The sequence below is a fragment of the Arvicanthis niloticus genome, chromosome 6 (genome assembly GCF_011762505.2).
Source record: "Arvicanthis niloticus isolate mArvNil1 chromosome 6, mArvNil1.pat.X, whole genome shotgun sequence".
In the NCBI taxonomy this organism is placed as follows: Eukaryota; Metazoa; Chordata; class Mammalia; order Rodentia; family Muridae; genus Arvicanthis; species Arvicanthis niloticus.
Genome location: NC_047663.1, coordinates 17288085 through 17307300, shown reverse-complemented (window position 1 = coordinate 17307300; position 19216 = coordinate 17288085). Strand labels below are relative to the sequence as shown.

At 40.3% G+C, this 19216-nt stretch overlaps 1 protein-coding gene and 1 pseudogene across 1 annotated transcript in view; both read left to right on the top strand.

Moving 5' to 3' along the window:
• Positions 1–19216, top strand: part of Efcab3 (EF-hand calcium binding domain 3) — a 428239-nt gene that overhangs the window by 337440 nt on the left and 71583 nt on the right. The window contains 5 exon segments of the mRNA XM_076935627.1: positions 822–875; positions 8895–8999; positions 9495–9548; positions 9991–10095; positions 17551–17604. Coding sequence (XP_076791742.1) covers positions 822–875; positions 8895–8999; positions 9495–9548; positions 9991–10095; positions 17551–17604 — 372 coding nt within the window.
• Positions 14052–15070, top strand: LOC117711298 (protein boule-like pseudogene; annotated as a pseudogene).

Sequence of the window (19216 nt, the reverse complement as noted above, 5' to 3'; positions counted from 1 at the left end):
TTTAAGAAGAATTGCTGAGCTCTTCCTGTAGACTCTCTGGGGGTATTCTCACTCAAGTATACTTAGGCAGAAAGAAATACTCATGAAGTTACAATCCTCTAGGGCAAAAATAGAGCTTCTGTCAAGTGTGTAGTCCACACCTTTAATCCCAGCTTGGGGGATGGGAGTCAGGAGCAGAGGCAGGCAGATCTCTGTGAGTTTGAAGCCAGCCAGAATTACATAGTGAGTCCCTGTCCCAAAATATAGATGAAAGATAGATAGATAGATAGATAGATAGATAGATAGATAGATAGATAGTAGAGAAATATAATTATTGTTATATATTAATAGAATGTATATTCTATTAATCTCAGTATTGACAGAAAGCTGATAAAGGTACCGCTAAAGTTACATTGAATATCATAGGGAAACTATAGACATTACTGTGGTAGCTGGTAGAACAGGTCAGATACTGATGGGTGAGAAGGAAAGGGGGGTCTGGAAGTGTTTCACATATAACACATAGTAAAAGGCACCGTGTTTTTATTCAGCAGGTACAAGAAGAAGGTCAAATGGGTTAGAAATAGAAAGTCATGGATTGTGCCTGGAAAAAGTTTATCTGTCACCAAAAGAAGTATCTTTTGGGTCCAAATAATCATTTAGAAGAATATCTAACTCAGCGTGTTAATTCACCTTCTTTAAAATTCTATTATATGATTAGATGCAAGGAAACAATTCAGAAAACAGTCAGTGTCCCCTGTGAATCCAATGACAACTTAGAAAATCTCATAGGCAAACAAGAAAAATGTGGTCTGTGTCTGACTTGATGCTTTGTGTTTCAGATACTGGAAGGTTTTCACTGAGCTCCTTGTCAAATGCAGCCAGTTTATTTTCTGGTGAGAAATAATGATGGAAGGATTTAAAATTGAGATTTTGTGTGTGTGTGTGTGTGTGTGTGTGTGTGTGTGTGTGTGTGTGTGTGTGTCTGTGAGGTGTGGTGTGGTGTGCATAGCCCAGTGGTCTATAAATAACACTAATGCCTTATTCATCCCAATTATTAATAACATGGATGCTTTATTGTGTATATATGTGTGTTTGTATCTGTGTGTGTGTGTGTGTGTGTGTGTGTGTGTGTGTCTGCGGGTGGGGAGACAGCTCCTTTCCTGTCTTCCTATGGGAGTGCTGGGGTCGTGATGCACATCACTGTATCTGGCTTCATCACTTGGATTCTGGAAACTGGAGACAGAACATCCATCTCGTGCAGCCGTCCTTTACCACTCACTCTGGTCCCTGCTATGACTTCACTGCTGTCCAGTTGTAATATCTCCTCAGCCTTGTCCTCAGTCCCTGACAGCCTTTTCTTCTGCTTGATCTAATTTATTAGTTATTTTTCTACTGTGTATTTTTAATTTGATTCATTTAGGGTTTTTTTTTTTCATTTCTAGTATTATATTCTTATCGAAAATCTGAATTCCTTGCTGACGTTTCTCATCCGCTGCTAACTTCTTCCTCTTCGCTGCTGAATTCTTTCATTCATCTGCTTGTTAGTGTACCATTTGAAGTCTTTTTTTTTCAGTTTTTGACTGTTTTAATTTAATTTTTTTTTTTTACTTTCCATCCCACTCACTGCCCTACTCCCAGTCACCCCCTCTCACAATCCTTCCCCCACACCCCCTGTCCTTCTCTCTGGACATTGGGCCCCCTGAGTATCCTCACTGACCCTGGCACTTCAAGGAGGTTAGTTGCTTCCTGGCCCACTGAGGCCAGACAAGACAGCCTAGTTAGAAGGACATATCCCACATACAGACAACAGATGTTTCAATAGCCTCCACTCTAGTTGTCTAGGACCCACATGAAAGTCAAGCTGCAGATCTGCTACATATGAAGGGAGAGGTCTAGGTCCAGGCTGTGTATGTTCTTTGGTTGTTGGTTCAGACTCTTGAGAGCCCCAAGGGTACAGGTTTGTTGATTCCCATCCCCTTCAGGGCCAACAATCTTTCCTCCTATTCTTCTGTAAGAATCCCCAAGCTCCATCCACTGTTTGGCTGTGGGTGTGAGTCAGTGCTGGGTGGAGCTTCTCAGAGGACAACATGCTCCTGTCTGCAAGCATAACAGAGTATCATTAATAGTGTTAGGAATTGGTACTTGCTCATGGGATGGGTCTCAAGTTGAGCCAGTTATTGGTTGGCCATTCCCTCAGTCTCTGCTCCATCCACCATCCATTTTCACAAATAAAGTTTGAAATTATCTGGCATTTCAATACCATTGATATACAACTTTTGCAAGACTCATGTTGCCTTGACTTACCATGTTTCTTGTGTTTCTGTGTTGCAATTCGTGCCAGGAACTTTGCCCCCAGCTGGATCCTCTCTCAAAGATAACCAAGGGGGAAGAGGGTTGGCAGGGGCAAGAGTTGGTCCTGTGAGAGATTAACATTGCTTTTATAATATAATGTTTACCTGTCTACTTGTCTCGAGTCTAAGTTACTCTCAGGCCAGAAGCTACAGTTTTTTGGCGAATAAACACCAGGGGAGGGGGAGTATGGGGGGGAGGATGATGGTTAAGTAAAGGATTAATTGCTAGCGCTCCTTTCTCTCTTGGCTGGAAGCCTCCCCTCTCACTGGCCAGGCTAAAGTGAGGATTGGAGCAATAAATCTTTATTAAACCATTGAAAGACAGTCACACTCGCAAAAGGAAAAAAAATCTACTAAAACAAATATGCATAAACAGACATCAATTCATACATACATGTTCATACACTCTTATTGGGCCCAGCTACTTGTCTCATGCACACACACAAACACACACACACACACACACACACACCCCTATACTTACATATGCAATATTGAGCAAAGCCCAAGTGCCAGCACAGAAAGAACTTACTCCTTCTGGATGAAAAATAAGCTTCAACCTTTATTGCATAGAGAAAGAAAAAGCTTCTACCTTTCTATTGCTAAAATGAAAGAAACCCAAATCTGTAAGAGAAAACCCTGTTCTTGTCAGTAAGAAGCCTGCCAACTTTCTATCTGCTCTCTCTGCATCTTTTCTGTTCTCCTTCTGCATCTATTTAATTCAGCTGTCTCCTCCCTTGCCTCTCCTCTGCCCAGCCCCTTATCTCTGAAATGCTTCTATCCTATTCTCCTTCTGTCTACTTAATGTCATCATTCCTAGTTTTTTTTTTTTTTAATCTTTCCAGGAGACTAGATCACATAGTATTCCAAAAGTTCACAACAAGTTCAAATATAAATTCAAATCATAAATTGAATAAGGTTCCAAAAGTTCAAATATAAATTCAAATCATAAATTGAATAAGGTAAAGACAGGAATGCTTACGTGTGTTTCTATTAAGACTAGTTATCTAACTAGACATTCATTATGTGTCACTAGCTCTACAGGTTCATCGAGAGTCTATAACTCTTATGTTTAAGTTAACATTGAAGTTTTGTATAGACAAACCCAATCAATATAGTATCTTCTGTCCTCACACCTATAAGAAATCACTCATTACTTTTATGACCTTTAGTTACTGGTTTTATGGCCTAAAGGAATGTTTTCCTAAATTGTAAATCTGTATGTTTGCTTTCCATATATGCAATTAGCCTGTGGCATGTCACAGAGTCCTGAATGCAGTTCTATATTATGGAGAGCTCTAATTGCAGCTCTTTTATAAAGGACTCAATAATTACCAGTATAAATTTGGGAATTCTTATAGAATCATCATTAGGAATTAAGAAATCATCTATTTGTCTATATAGCATCATTACAAGACAGTGCATTTTCTTTGATCTGCAAAAAATCTGACCAATAAGATAGGCTAGTGCCCAGGGGATGTTAGAATCATTTAATGACAGGAAAGGCATATGAATACCAAGAATAAATCCTGAGAGTCATCCCTTGAGCTTGCTTCCAAAGGCTCACTCATCACAGTTCCATGGTGAACCTGGAAGGTCTCTGGAAGGTCACCTGCTAGCCTTTAGCCTCTCCTAGCTCCTGACAACTTTACATCTGTTGGTTTGGATATCTTTTCCAGTTTTATTTGGGCATCTTCTCATTGACCTAAGCTAGAGGGCTCAATCCCAAATACTACTTAGAGAAGACAAATGCTATAACAACAAGAACACCAAAGCAAGCAATATATAAAGACGCATTTAAAATCAATTAAAGCCAACTAGTAAACTACCAATGGCCATAGACTGGGAAGTAGCAAAAATAATATATATGTTAAGAAACTGAGAATTATTTAAGAAAATGTGTAAGTAGGAAAGAATACAAAAGGAAAAGTGTATATGATGAGTAACAGGAAGGAAGCAGCAATATTAAGTAAAGAAAAATACTCAGTGAAGAATGTTATAACAAGGAGGAGAAAGAATTGTTGAAGTAATTATTTAAAACGGCTGCTGGTCAAGCCAACTATCTAAGCTGCAGCAGCTCTGCCTAGCTCAGCTACCATGTTCCACAGCCAAAGGTCACGTGTGCGCCGCAGCTAGAAATGGCCAGCCAGAAACACTGGCCCTGCCACCCACGAGACACCAACCTGGGAGATGGCTCCGCCAATCTTCCACACTGTCTCCACAAGGCTGGGCTGAGCCCAGACCATCCTGCCATCCATGTGAGCCCGGTATAAATGAGACTCTAATGTTTAGATTATCCAAAGGCTTTATAAGTTTGATAATGTTCAATAACAATATGCACACACAATTGGAGGTGTTTCCCAATTAACTAACCTATATATAAGTTGTTAACCAGGACTGCTCTCAGTACATGCATGGTCATCCATGGCACTACATCTCTGCCCCTCTCCTCTTCTCCTCCTCCTCTTTTTATTCCTCCTCCTTCTCCTCTTCCTCTCCTCCTCTTCTCCCTCCTCCTCCTCCTCTCCTCCTCTTCTTCCTCCTCTTCCTCTCCTCCTCCTCTTCCTTTCCTCCTCCTCTTCCTCTCCTCCTCCTCTTTCTTTCCTCCTCTTCCTCTCCTCCTCCTCTTTCTCTCCTCCTCCTCTTCCTCCCCTCCTCTTTCTCTTTACTCCTCCTCTTCCTCTCCTTACTCCTCCTCTTCCTCCCCTCCTCTTTCTCCTTACTCCTCCTCTTCCTCCCCTCCTCTTTCTCTTTACTCCTCCTCTTCCTCTCCTTACTCCTCCTCTTCCTCCTCTTCCTCCCCCTCCTCCTTCCTCTCCTTCCTCCTCCTCTTCCTCCTCTTCCTCCTTCCTCTCCTTCCTCCTCCTCTTCCTCCTCTTCCTCCTTCCTCTCCTTCCTCCTCTTCCTCTCCTTGCTCCTCCTCTTCCTCTCCTTACTCCTCCCACCTTAGCTTCTCCCAACTTGCTGGGAAAATTTCCCACTACAAAGAATATGTAAGATGATTGTCTAATAAAAAACATAAAAAAATAAAGTTATACAAATGTCATAATATAAGAAAAACTAAAATAGGGGGAGGAACTAGGGGGATAACTCAGTAGTTAACAGCACTGGCTGCTCCTATAGAAGACTTAGGTTCAGTTCCCAGCAGCCATGTAGCAGTTTTCAACCATATGTAACTCCAATTCTGGATTTCCAAAACCCTCTTCTGACCTCTGTGGTCACCAGGCACACACTTAGTGCACAGGCAAACATGTAGGCAAAACATTCATACCATAAAATAAAAATAAATAATTTTTTTTTTAATTACATAAGTGTCACCTGTCTGCCTCCAAGCCTGACAACCTCAGTTCAGTCTCTGAGACTCACGTGGTGGTCAGGGAGAGAACTGATTGTTACATACCTCAATCCCTCATATATGTAACTTAAGAGAAAATTTTTGTAAAGCAAATATGGGCTGGAGAGATAGCTCAGCAATTAAGAGCACTCACTGTTCTTACAGAGGACACAGGTTTGGTTCTCAGCGAGCGTAGACAGTGTCTCATACCTGCTGTAACTCCAATTCCAGGAGATACAGTGCCCTCTGCTGGCCACTGGAGGCTCCTACATGTGTTGCACATAAAAATAATAAAGATTTTTAAAAGTAAATGAAGTTTAAAAAAAAGTACCAAATTATAACAAAGGGGACATAGAGAGCAAAAAAGGTGAAGGACTGGCCCAGCTTCTTTCTGCATCCTTGGAAATGGTGCTGCTAAGTGGATGTAGTGAGGGCTAGCTGAACTTGGAGACTCTTGTGTTTCCTGCAATGCTGAGCATGTATGGAACCAGAGAAATAAGCCTCCCAGTGAGAACCCACTTCAAAACACCAAGAAAAAAATAAGAAAAACTCTGTAGCACACATCCAATTTTGTCTCATGCTCAAAGAGAAATAGGCTCCATGTAGAAATTATTTGAAGCTTAATATATAAGTCCTGAGTTGTAACATTTCACATATTGTTATGTGCTGGAGAGACAACTCCTTGTGTTCCTTTTAAGAGATTCACAGATGATGTTCCAGCCCTAAATTACATGTTCAAGCATTTAAACATGTTTTATAGAAACCATAAGCATAGTTGTTTCAGATGAACAGAAGTTTTACAAAGTGAAGATACAGTTCACTGTTATCTCTAAAGTGAAAAAGTGGGTGGGGGAGACTTATACTGTAAACAAGTTGTTCCAATTATCTAAGTATTGCTCTCATGGGGCAACTGTTGGCCAAGGTCCTCCTGCCTATCTTGCAGAATTAAGCTTTTCCTCACAGAGAAACTGGACCAGAACATAATGGCAGCTATGATTGGTGCCTCCCATTCTTAACTTACCAATAGAACAGGGGTTCTCAACCTTCCTAATGCTGCAACCCTTTAATACAGTGTCCCATGTTGTGATGACCCCAACCATAAAATCATTTTCACAGCTACTTCATGACTGTAACTTTGCTGTTGTTATAAATCATGACGTAAATATCTGATACGCAAGATATCTGATATGTGTCCCCTGTGGGAGTCACAACCCACAGGTTGAGAACTGCTGCAATAGAGAAAAGGGCCTAACTGATGGTAATCTTAGCAAGCAAACCTCATCAAAAACATTTTCCCAGCAACCTAAACTGTTATTGTGTTAGAGGTATAAATTTTCCTATGGTTTTTAATAAGTCTGGTCAGCATGCTATATTCTCACTGAGTGCTCCCTTAGCCAAATTCTACTTTGTGTGCATTGGTAATTCCTCGGCATGTGTAGTAGATCCGTTCTACCATTCATCTGTCAGCTCTGGTTCCTCCTATATCAGTACTGCACAATTGACAAGTGCCAGTGTCCAACACACTCTCTTCACTATAATGGCCCCTTCCCCATGGCCTCTGCTTTGCCCCTTTAGCTATATAGTTCATAAGCTTTGGCAGACCCTCCAGTGTGTCCTAGAGTGGCTAGTGTTCTGGTTAACAGGGAAGGAGTTACCTTCTGAGAGTGTTGGTTTGGAAAAGTAGGCATGACACTGAGATCTGTACAATACAGACCTGTGTTTGTATGTGTGTGGGGGTATGTCTCTGTGTATGTGTCTGTGTCTTTGTATATGTGTGTGTGTCCGTGTCTCTGTGTGTGTCTGTGTATGTGTCTATATGTATGTATGTATGTGTATGTCTGTGTGTGTGTGCATATGTGTATGTGTCTCTGTCTCTATGTGTATGTGTATCTCTGTGTCTCTGTATGTGTCTCTGTGTCTGTGTGTGTATGTCTATGTGTGTGAGTGTGTGTGTGTGTGTGTGTGTGTGTGTTTGTGTGTGTCTGCATATGTGTGTGTACTTCACTGTCCTTATGGAGCTTTTCAGCCAAATTTTAATCTTGGTTACTAGATAGAAAATGGAGACTTCATTTTCTGACAGGATTCCTGGTTTTTTTCAGTTTACTTGGTGTGGGTGTCAGGGGGCAGTTGGACCACACTAGACCTGGAAAGGGCCGTTTCAAACACAAGGGAAAGGGCTGAACTCCTGCAGGTGTGAGTAGTACAGGAGCCTGAAGACCATCCCCCCCTTTCACCAGACACACCCCACCAGCACTGTCTCGGTGGAGGGAATGCTCAAGCAGCTGCTGAGTCCCCACCAAGTATCCGTAGAGCCATGAAAGTGCAGAGACTAATCAAGCCAAAACCATCTGTGTGCCTGGGCCGGGCAGGGCCTGAGCACTGACGGGTACCTGGCTTTGCTTATCTGCATCCCAGCCTACACACACTCTCTGTGGTCCATTTCTTGCCTGGCAGTAATTCCAGATGTCAGGCATCAGTTACCACCATGGCCACCTTCTGCAGCATAGCCCGCATTTCCCACAAAGTAGATCTGTGTCCATGGATCTGTTTCCAAAACACAACCAGTTTCCTGGGCCCATGCTGATTCTGAGAGTGATCACTAGCTTAGCCAGAGAGGCAAGGAAGACCTTCAGGAACTGCAGAAGTAAGTCTGCAAGGCTTTCAACTTTTACTGTATCAAATTGTCCACCTTTCTCAGTGTCTGGTGTCTACCTTATACATGGATGGCAGATTTGTCTTTTCTTTTTTTATTCTTTGGAAAATAACTGGTTGGAGGCCCATGAAGCTAACAGTGGTTCTCCTTTTCCATTTGGCTTGACAACCCACTGAGAGGGGTTCTTTCACTACCCAGCTGTGATTATTATTATCCATGGTTTATTTATTTTAATCTTAATTTTAACACTCCCTGACTTTACCTGGTTTCTGATATCGTTTCCTGCTGTGTTCAGTATCTTTCTATACCACCTTCCCTGTTCTCCTGCCCCTCAATGAATGTCCTAATCCATTATCTTTCTGGTCTTCATTCCTTGTTTGCTTCTTTCACCACTAAAGGAAACATGCTTTGATTTTAGCTACTTCTTGTAATGCTCCACAGACAGATAAGCCTCACTGTGTCTTCAGCATTCTGCTACTATGTCTCTTACAATTGTTACTTCATTATCATTTCCTTAATGAAGAACCATTATATATGAAAATGTCTGTTTATTATGTCTCTCATCTTTTTAAAGGTCCTCAAGTAAATGCCAACGATATACAACCATATCTGGAAAACTTTGGCATTGAATTAACAAGTAGTGAAAGCCAACTGATACAGAGCAAAGTTCCATCAAATGGTGAGTACTTCAGACCTCACCATTAGTTAGGGGACTCCTGGGCATAGGCTGTATGTATAGGGTTATATGAGCCTAGTCGTTTAATAGCCTGTTGAAAATGAAGAGAAGAGTGAAAGCCAATTTTTACAAAAGTATACTTTCCTCATGATTCAAATGCTAAATTGGGAGATAATACTTTGGGGGAGGTAATTATGATAATTATGATAATTATGAATAAGCAATTTTAAATATTGGATCAAGTATCTGTAACATGCTTAAAGCTAAAGTCAGAAAAGATGATGAAAAGGTTTATGGAACAAAAGGGAGAACCTCAGAGGACAACAAAAGAAAACAACCTGTGCTTCAATGTGTTCAAGTTCTACTTGCAGTCTATCAGACCAGAAAAGAGTGGTCAGCCTCCAGAGTTCCAGTAAACACCTCAACATGACTAATAACATTGATAACAGGACTTCTTGGCTTTTCACTTCTTTAATCAATGTGACCTTTATCTTACAGGTGACAACATGGTTTTTAAAAATGTGTTGGCAGACTCGATGCGGACTCTCAGGAGTGAGTGAGAAGTGTTCTGAGAGAGGAAAAGCCACAGCGCCCCTTCTTTCTCTGCTTACACAGTACTAATTGCATTACTGTACTTGGTAGCGCAAGCACCAGAACGCCTATCAACATCTGGCGTAATTACCCATCTGTCTGTAGCAATTTTAACTCTTTTTAATACTGTTAAGAAAGAGTTGGCTAAGTTGTCACCTGCTGTGATAGTAAGTCTTGCCTACTCTTCTGAGTAGACTCATCCTAGAGACAGTTGGGACAGTGTTCTTTAGAGCTCAGATAGGAAACAGCTTTCCGTTTCCAAATTCCCCACCAACTCAGTTTACTCACTTCAAGAGCTTTATGATGCTGTGACTTCTCATCTCCTGATTATATGGATTGATGGACATAGGGCATCTTTTTTTTCTATTGACATAAAACCAAATTTCTTCTATTCTCTCTTAAGGTGGAAAAGTCAATGTGGATAATATTTATGATACTCTTGAATTCCTGGGATATCCTGTTGAGGAAGAGGAAATAGAGGAAATAACTAAAAATCTGCCAATTGATAGTGAGTATTTTGAACACACAGTGCTCTACAAACAGAATTTTAGTTATTTTATGTGACTGCATCAAAGTGAAGCTGAATGTCCCCTTCCTGGCCACCAGCTGTCAGAAACTCATGGAAACATAAATGCAAGCTTCGTACTTTCTCTGAGAAGTGCATGGCCACAGAAGTAGCTGCTGGTGCTCTGGGTGAAGAGTGGAAGGGTTGTTTATCAGAGGGAATGATAGACAGGATTTCTCTGTATAGCAAATGTCTTGACTCCCAGCAGAGTGCAATCTGCTGTTCAATAAGGGCATTCTTGTAATAGGCCAAAAAGACCTGGAGAAAGGAATCCAAGTCTGTTCATGGATCATGGTGGATGTCAATCTGAGTGTTCTCAACTTGGTTATTGTGGGTTTTTTTTTTTTTAAATAGTCCTAGATTAACAAATACTACTACACCACTGCATCTTGGCAGTGGGGCTCAAAAGAACTCGCAGGTTTTAAAAGCTTCTCAATCTCGATCTCAAAAAAAAAAGTAAGAAGGCCCTTAAACAAAGGAGGCGTGAAACAAAGTGCCCAAGATCCAGCATCCAGTGTCCTGCAACACAGATGCTAATGTAGTACTCTGAAAAACAACACATTAAGAAAAACAAGGAGGAGGTTCCAGAAAAGAGTAAGGATTTGGCCAAGAGAAGGAAGGAAGCCAAAGAAACATGCCAGGGACAGATAGCCAGAAGACATACATAGACTGTCTTCACTGAGAAATTCTACTGCTAAGTCCAGTCAAAAGTAAGTGCTTGGGCTGGTGAGATGGCTCAGTGGTTAAGAGCACTGACTGCTCTTCCAGAGGTCATGAGTTCAAATCCCAGCAACCACATGGTGGCTCACAACCATCCATAATGAGATCTGATGCCCTCATATGGGTGTCTGAAGACAGCTACAGTGTACTTACACAAAATAAATAAATAAATTCTTAAAAAAAAAAAAAGTAAGTGCTTAAGAGTAACAAATACATGAACAGAACTTTAAAAAGAATAATTTCATTTCTCCATGGAAACACTTTAAGTATGTTTGTTGATTTCATAAGAAAAAATTCAGACGCACATAGAGATCCAGACCTAAAGAGCAGGAAAACATTGTCTCTTGGAATTAATTTGATATAGGTCATATACTATTAATTGCCACCATTGCTTCTACCAGAGTTCCTATGCCAGAGAATATCACAAAAAGATTATAGTCAGTGCTGAGATTAAGTAAAATAGTTTCTTAAAAGGAACATTTGGAGGCTGGCAAGATGGTTTGTTGGCAGCCTCGCTTCCAAGGCTGAAGACCTGAGTTTGATACGCAGGACCCTCATGATGGAAGATGAGCATAGACTTCCTTGAGCGCCACTGATCTCCAAGCCTGTGCTGTTGTGTTCACACTGCCTTTCCCACTATATGCAGAAAAGATAGATAGATAGATAGATAGATAGATAGATAGATAGATAGATAGATAGATAGATGAATAGGTAAAGTAGATAGACAGACAAGCAGACAGATAGATGGCTAATAGAGGAAAGATAAAAGATAGAGAGATAGAGAGAGAGACGTAGATAGATAGAGATGGAGAAAGAGAGACATAGATAGATGTAAAAGAATTTTTAAAGAATACTTAAGATGAGGGAAATGGAAGTTGGGAAAAATACAAAGAGCAATGAAGAAGAAAGAAAAGGAAAGTGGCAGCCAGATGTGGTGGTGCACTCCTTTAGTCCCAGCACATGGGAGGCAGAGGCAGGTGGATCTCAGTGAGTTCAAGGGCAGCCTAGTCTATAGAGCAAGTTCCAGAACTGCAAGTGTTGCATAGTAGAAAGACCCTGCCTCAAAACAAAACAAGAAGAAGAAAAGGAGGAAAGGGAGGAAGGTGATAGAGGTTACTAAATATTATCTACAGTATTGTAAAATAATACTTGTGTGAACTCCCCTGGGGGTACGCAAATGTCTGCTCAGCCTATATACGGCACCAACAAAAAACTATTCCACCTAAGTCCTTGGAGATCAAATGAGTTTACTGGGCTTACAAAACTTGGATCAACAGTTGCATCACCATAAAATTCTATCTCACCATGGATGACAACTGTATCATGGAGTTTCACCTCAGTCAGCTTTCTACCTCTTTGTATACTCCAGCGTCTCCCACGATCCCTTGCAGTGGGGCGGAGGAAGAAGACAAAAGGGAGTTAGTCAGTATTCTATTGCTGCGAAGAGACACTGTGAGACCATAGCAACTCTTAAAAAAGAAAGCATTTAATTGAGAACTAGCTTACAGCTTCAGAGGGTCAGTCCATAATCATTATAGTGGCGTAGTGATGGCAGACAGGCATGGCACTGGAGCTAAGAGCTTCATATCCTGTTACATAGGCAGCAGGGAGGGAAATTTGGTCTAGCATGGGCTTTAGAAACCTCAAAGTCCACTCCCCAATGACATTCCTCCTCCAACATGGCCACACCTCCTAATCTTTCCCATCCTAATAGATTTACTTCCTGGTTACTAAGCATTCAAATATATGAGCCATTCTTGTTCAAACCACCACAGAAATCATGGCTGGAATCCTAATTGAGATCCTGCAATCCTCTCCTTTTTCTGCTAGAGAATGTTAATAGCTCTGTTACCACAGACGTTGCTATCCTGGTATTTTGGTCAGTTAATTACCATGGCTACTTGGCCATGAAAATATTCACTCCAGGATGGCAAAGGGAAGTAAGCCACACTGCAATGATACTGTGTACCTAACAATTACATTTAGTAAATTTTGTAAATATCAAACTTTAGATCCAAAGAAATCACCCTCTCAGAAGTGTGTTCATGTGGGTCTATGGTAGAGCTCACACGTTTTTGTTAAAAATAACTCTGTTACAGTTCAATTTTTTGGAAAATGTTTTAAAAAGAAAGAAATATTGATATATTTATTGTGGCTGAGTAGTTTATCCATCATCTTCAGCAAAAGCCAAGTTGAAAGAATAATTCTAAGTGCGGTGAGCATCTTTGGCACGGTGAGATAATATTGAAGACTGATAACAGTTTAATGAACTTCCTCAAAATTCCTCTTCACCAACCGTATCTGATCATGCTTTAAGCCATTAGACTTTCTATTTGCCAAAAGAAAGATCCCCTACTTCTTAACCAATCTCTAATTTTTGTTCAACTCTACCTAACACAGGAGCCAAGCAAGATTATGTAAAGTGGCTGGAAAAAATGTTCTACTCTGAAGATATAGATTGCAAACAGACTAAATGACAGAAGATAAATATTAGTGGATTTGGCCCTATGCTTTGCAAAGGTTAACAAAAGCCAAATTTCAAAACTATAGTCAAAGATATAGCACTTAGCCAAAGAGGTCTAACGAATGGCAAGGGAGATACTTAAAATACTTTCTTAATTAAGAGGAAACACATTTCTGTGTCTCAGTAAAGTACTCTCTGCTGGGTACAAAACTGTTTGTAACCAAGTGGCTGCTTTGTTTGTGTATGCACCATGCACATCCTGGTTCCTAAAGACCCCAGAAGAGGAGCTCTGATTCTTTGGTCCAGGAGTTATAAATGTGTAGGGCATTAGTTCCTGCTGCCGTGGGAGCAGACAGTTTGTTGGCTATTGTATCCTCAACACTAAATAAGGGCCTTGGATATAGTAGACATCCACTGAATACTTGGTGCATTAAAAACTAAAAAATAACATGCCCTCCCTCCCCCCACCCCATTTCCTCACTAATAAGTAAGGAACAGAAGTGAGGAAACATGAGCCACCGCCAGGGGGAGCGAGTCCCCGACGCGCCGGCTCGCTTCCTGCAAACGCGCCTTCCAACTTGAGCTTCCCGCGCCTCCAGCCTCCAGCCTCCAGCCTCCAGCCTCCAGCCTCCAGCCTCCAGCCTCCAGCCTCCAGCCTCCAGCCTCCAGCCTCCAGCCTCCAGCCTCTAGCCGCTCTGAAGAGTGGAGAAGAAAGATGGAGACCTAGTCCCGGGCGCAAACAACAAATCAGACACAAACAGATTCATTATCTCCATCCCCTTATCCTGTGTCACCTGTGCCTTTGAATAACCCAATAAGCGGCCCAAGATACGGAACTGTGATCCCTAACCGCATCTTTGTAGGAGGAATTGACTTTAAGACAAATGAAAATGGTTTAAGAAAAATTTTCTCCCAATATGGGTCTGTAAAAGAAGTGAAGATTGTTAATGACAGAACTGGAGTGTCCAAAGGGTATGGTTTCATCACTTTTGAAACTCAAGAAGATGCACAAAAAAAATCTTGCAAGAGGCTGAAAAACGTAATTATAAGGATAAGAAACTCAACATAGGTCCAGCAATAAGAAAACAACAAGTAGGGATTCCTCGTTCTAGTATAATGCCAGCTGCTGGAACCATGTATCTAACCACTTCAACTGGGTACCCATACACTTAACATAAAGGTGTTGCTTATTTTCATACTCCAGAAGTAACTTCTGTCCCACCATCTTGACCTTCACATTCCATATCTAGTTCTCCTGTGATGGTGGCTCGGCCAGTTTATCAACAGCCTGCATATCACTACCAGGCCCCAGCACAGTGTCTACCAGGGCAGTGGCAATGGGGGGTTCCCCAGTCCCCTGCTGCTTCTGCTCCATTCCTATATCTGCAGCCTTCTGAGGTTATTTATCAACCAGTAGAAATTGCACAAGATGGTGGCTATGCTCCTCCTCCACTCTCTCTGATGGAAGCTTCCATTCCAGAGCCTTATTCTGACCATGGAGTTCAAGCAGCATATCACCAGGTCTATGCTTCAAGTGCCATTGCCTGCACATACGATGCAGCCTGAGCCAATTAAAGAACCAAGGTTACATTCTGTGAGAAGAAGCTTTTCTCAGCCTCCATCAGTGGGTTTGGAACCTCAGTATTCTCGAAGCCCACACTTCCATACTAGAAAAGATTTCAGAGCAGAGGATTCAGTTGCACTCCACCTTCCTGTACTGACTTTGTAAAGTAGACTCTTGGAGAACAGCTTTGTCTAAAAATAGAAAATAATGAGGCACCTGTGCGCTCTAGTAACAAATGGGTTTGGAGATATGCTTAAGGTTAAATGGGGTTTGGTTTTTTTTGTTTGGTTGGTTGGTTTTTTTTTTGCTTTTATTTTTTTAAGAGAATTTCTGAAATCTAAGTAGCCAGAACATTGGAGATGCAGAGTTAAATCATGGTTTCCTTTACTAACTCCAACATTTAAGTACTATAAAGCTATAAACCATAACAAACAAGACAAGAATTGTCTCTATAAGACAACTATCTTACAGATAATCATCTGGCTGTCTAATCAGCATGATCACCACACATAACCACTCACAAACATCTTTGATGTTTAGTATTTTCAGTTTTATTCCAGAATATTTTAGGCAAATCTATAGCATATATAAAAAATACTTACCAGCAGACCATCTTATTGTATATGGTCTAATTTAAGCAAACACCATCTTGTTAGAGAGATGATGTGTATATCCTCGTTTCCACATTACTCTGGTTTCACCACATTTGTGTTCATGTGTATTTTACCTATACTAAGTGGTTCTGATAAAAAACATTTCAAACTCTACTTAGATTACAAATTTTTACAAACATTGATATAAAACAATATGTGTGTTACAGGAAAATAGATAAATCTGTCACATTATAACCACTTATTATATATGGTTACCATGACCAAAGTGAAACTATCCTTAAACATCTTTAAAGATTATCTGCTTGTGGCCCTTTTCTGTCCTTCGTCCATGAAGTAGAATTGCTCACAGGGCATAGCATCTCAGGGATTATAATTCATAATTACATCATGTCAGATTTGATACTGTTGGTATTTTTATCTTTCATTCATTCGATTCTTTGTGAAGCTTATAGGCTTTTAAAACATTAGAATTTTCCCATAACACAGTTTTATTTTTAAATGCAAAGAAGCTATGATTGCCTGCTGTTATGGAATGAGAGAAGTTTCTAAAAATTAAAAAATATGCCACAATAATTAGAATTTTAACATTAAAAAATAATTCTACTATCTTTTAAGTCAATGCCTTCTGTTTACCAAATGTTGTGACTTCCTTTGACAGAAGCTTGGGTTAGTAAAAACAATAAGGTTATATAATCAGCAATATTTCAATAGACTACATGGAAGTTTATTTTAGACTTTAATGAAATTTGATAGTATAATACTTCTAGGAAATACTAGAATTTCAGTATTTTAAATGTATGTCTACTCCCAAAATACTATTAATACAATTAATACTGACTTATACTTCTGCTGTTGCAGATTTAAAAAATTCTTATAATATCAGAAAAGCAATTCCCAAATAACGAATTATTTTTTATTCTGTCTCATAAAGGATGATGAATATACTCACGGGTGTACATATATATTTGGGGTATGTGATCCTAATATTTGGGGGCTAAAATACATGTCTGTGAATAAAATGTAATAGTATTGTGTATTAGATAGTATCCTCATATATCCTAAGGCCATTCCATCTACTTAAAAGTATTTTCTTTTGCTAGAGTTACTTTAAAAGTAACATGCTGTATGTAATCTGTTACCAGAGCCCTGCCTAAAATATCATGAAAATTATATATGATGTTCAGCTTACCTGTTTTCAGAATACATTTTAATCCCATATTTACTATTCAGGCTTATTCAAAGAATAACAGGCATTTCTACAACCTTTATAAATTCCAAGAGTCTGAGAGTAATTGTATTTTACATTTAAAGAAAAACTTACAATTTTTGTTACCCAGTTTAGTTCAGGCAATTATGCTCTCTCCTAAAATATACTGTACTTGCACATTTTCATTCAATTCTGTAACGATTATATATTACTATGTTTCTCTCTGTAGGCTGTAAAGTATTAAATAGAGATAACATGAAAAAAAAGAAGTGAGGAAACATGATTGGGTGTAATGAACATGCTTATCCTATATACATTCTTTTGCTTTCCTCAACTTTATGCTCATAGATTAAAATATGCTTATGGATTAAAAGTAGAATGTCCAGTTAGAAATCATTCTAGGCCATTGTTAAGTCTTTGAAACTTCGCAGTTGAAGACTTTTATTTAGCTGGAACCTGTTCAAGTCTCTTTCGGGTGCCATAGCAATAAGCTACCAATTTGGTGGCTTACATCATACTACTGGAGTCAAAAAACTCCAGGATGAAGTCTGGAATGGGTGGTTTCTGGGAGGACTGTGTTCCTGTTGACAGTTGCCCTCTCATTTCACCAAGGGAATGGGAAGAGGCTGGTTCTTACTCCTTAAAAGCCACAGGCTTCACCTAACTAGGTCTCACCTTATCACTTTATTTAAACCTTAATTTTCTTCCAAAGACCATATTTCCAAATACAGTCAGTCCCCTAAAGGATTAGAGCTCTAACGTATACATTTTGAGAGACTGAGCTTCAACCCACAGCAAGACAGTATCTAAGAGCCATCTTGCATTTCAGGTGACAGGAAAGTTCGAATGGATTTGCTTCTGCAAGAAATACATGCATATTTAGGTAAGGAGAAGGGGCAAGGAAACAATGTCAATGTCTTTCCTAGTGTGGTGCACATGCCTATAATTCCAGGGCTCAGGAAGGGGGATTCTTGTGGTTTTGAGACCAACCTGGCCTGGGTCGTGAAATACTGTCTCCAAAACATAGTCCAGAGCCCACCCAAGGGCATGAGAGCAGGAGAGCTGGCCCTGCTCCTTGCTGGTGCTGGAGAGCTTATCCTGGTGCGAGTGAAGAAGAGCTGCTCCCAGGCCTAGATTCAGGGCTTTGAGTTGGCCCACTCCAGCACTCTTGTTTTTTGTTTTTTATTTTCTTTTAAGGGAGGTGGCGAGAGTGAATATGAAGGGACAGGGAGATGAGTAGTATTGGGGTGCATGGTGTGAAATTCACAATGAATCAATTTTAAAATTTTTAAATATTGGGCCAGTAAGCTGGTTCATCAAGTCAAGGCACTGCCACACAAGCCGGATGACAATGAGCCCGCAGTGGAAGGAGAGAATTACCTCCAAAAAATCGACTTCTGAACTCCATACCCACCATGGCATGCATGGGTGGGAATACAGTAATAGCTAATAAATAAACCAATTTTAAAATGGATTTCTTAATATATAAAGCAAATTGTTTTTGTTTTTTGTTTCTCAAGACAGGGTTTCTCTGTTTTCCCCTGGCCATCCTGGAACTCATTTTGCAAAGCAGCCTGGCCTCAAACTCACAAAGGTCCACCTGCCTCTGCCTCCCTAATGCTGGAATTAAAGGCCATCACACCTAGCCTGTGTCTTGTTTTAATGCCACAGAGAAATTCCACAACAGCAAGCCCATATTCTTTGAACTTTCTCAATAACATAATTTTTCTTTATTTGTTTTTGTGTGTATTTTGTTTTGTTTGTTTGAGCAAAACAAAATTTTTTGGACTTATTGTTTCTTAAGACAGAGTCTTACTGGAGCCTAAGCTGCCTTAAAATCACTACACAGCCCAGGCTGGCCTCGAACTCACAACAAACCTCCTACCTCAGCCTCCTATATGCTGGGATTAGAGGTGTAAGCCACCACACCTGGCTAGCAAAATGCTTTCTTTTCCTACTCTTTCAATAGCAAAATGACATGAGAGATCTACACTTATGACATCTGCAGACAAGATAATGAGTCAGGCAAAAATAAGAATAAATATTAGGTACAAGCAGAATGATTGCCACCAGCTCATTGAGTGGTGTTTGCAGAAATATCAACTTCTGGTGGGCTTGTTTCCTGTTCCCCACGTGGAAGAGCTCCTTTGACCAGAAAGAAGTAACATTTTTGTCATTCTCCTGAAACACTTTAGTGTTTTGTTGGTGGTGGTTTTTTATTATTTTTGAGATTTATTTTTATATTATATATAGGGGTGTTTTGCCTGCGCTCAAGTCTGGGTATCTGTGTGTGTGTGTGTGTGTGTGTGTGTGTGTGTGTGTGTGTGTGTGTGTGTGTGTGTTTACAGTGCCTATAGAGACCATTGGATCCCGAGGAACTAGATGATTGTGAACCAGCATGTGGGTGCTTGGAATTGAACATGAACCAGCTGGCAGAGCAGCCAGTGCTCTTAACTGCAAGCCGTAACTCCAGCCCTTTGTCATTGTTTCTTAAA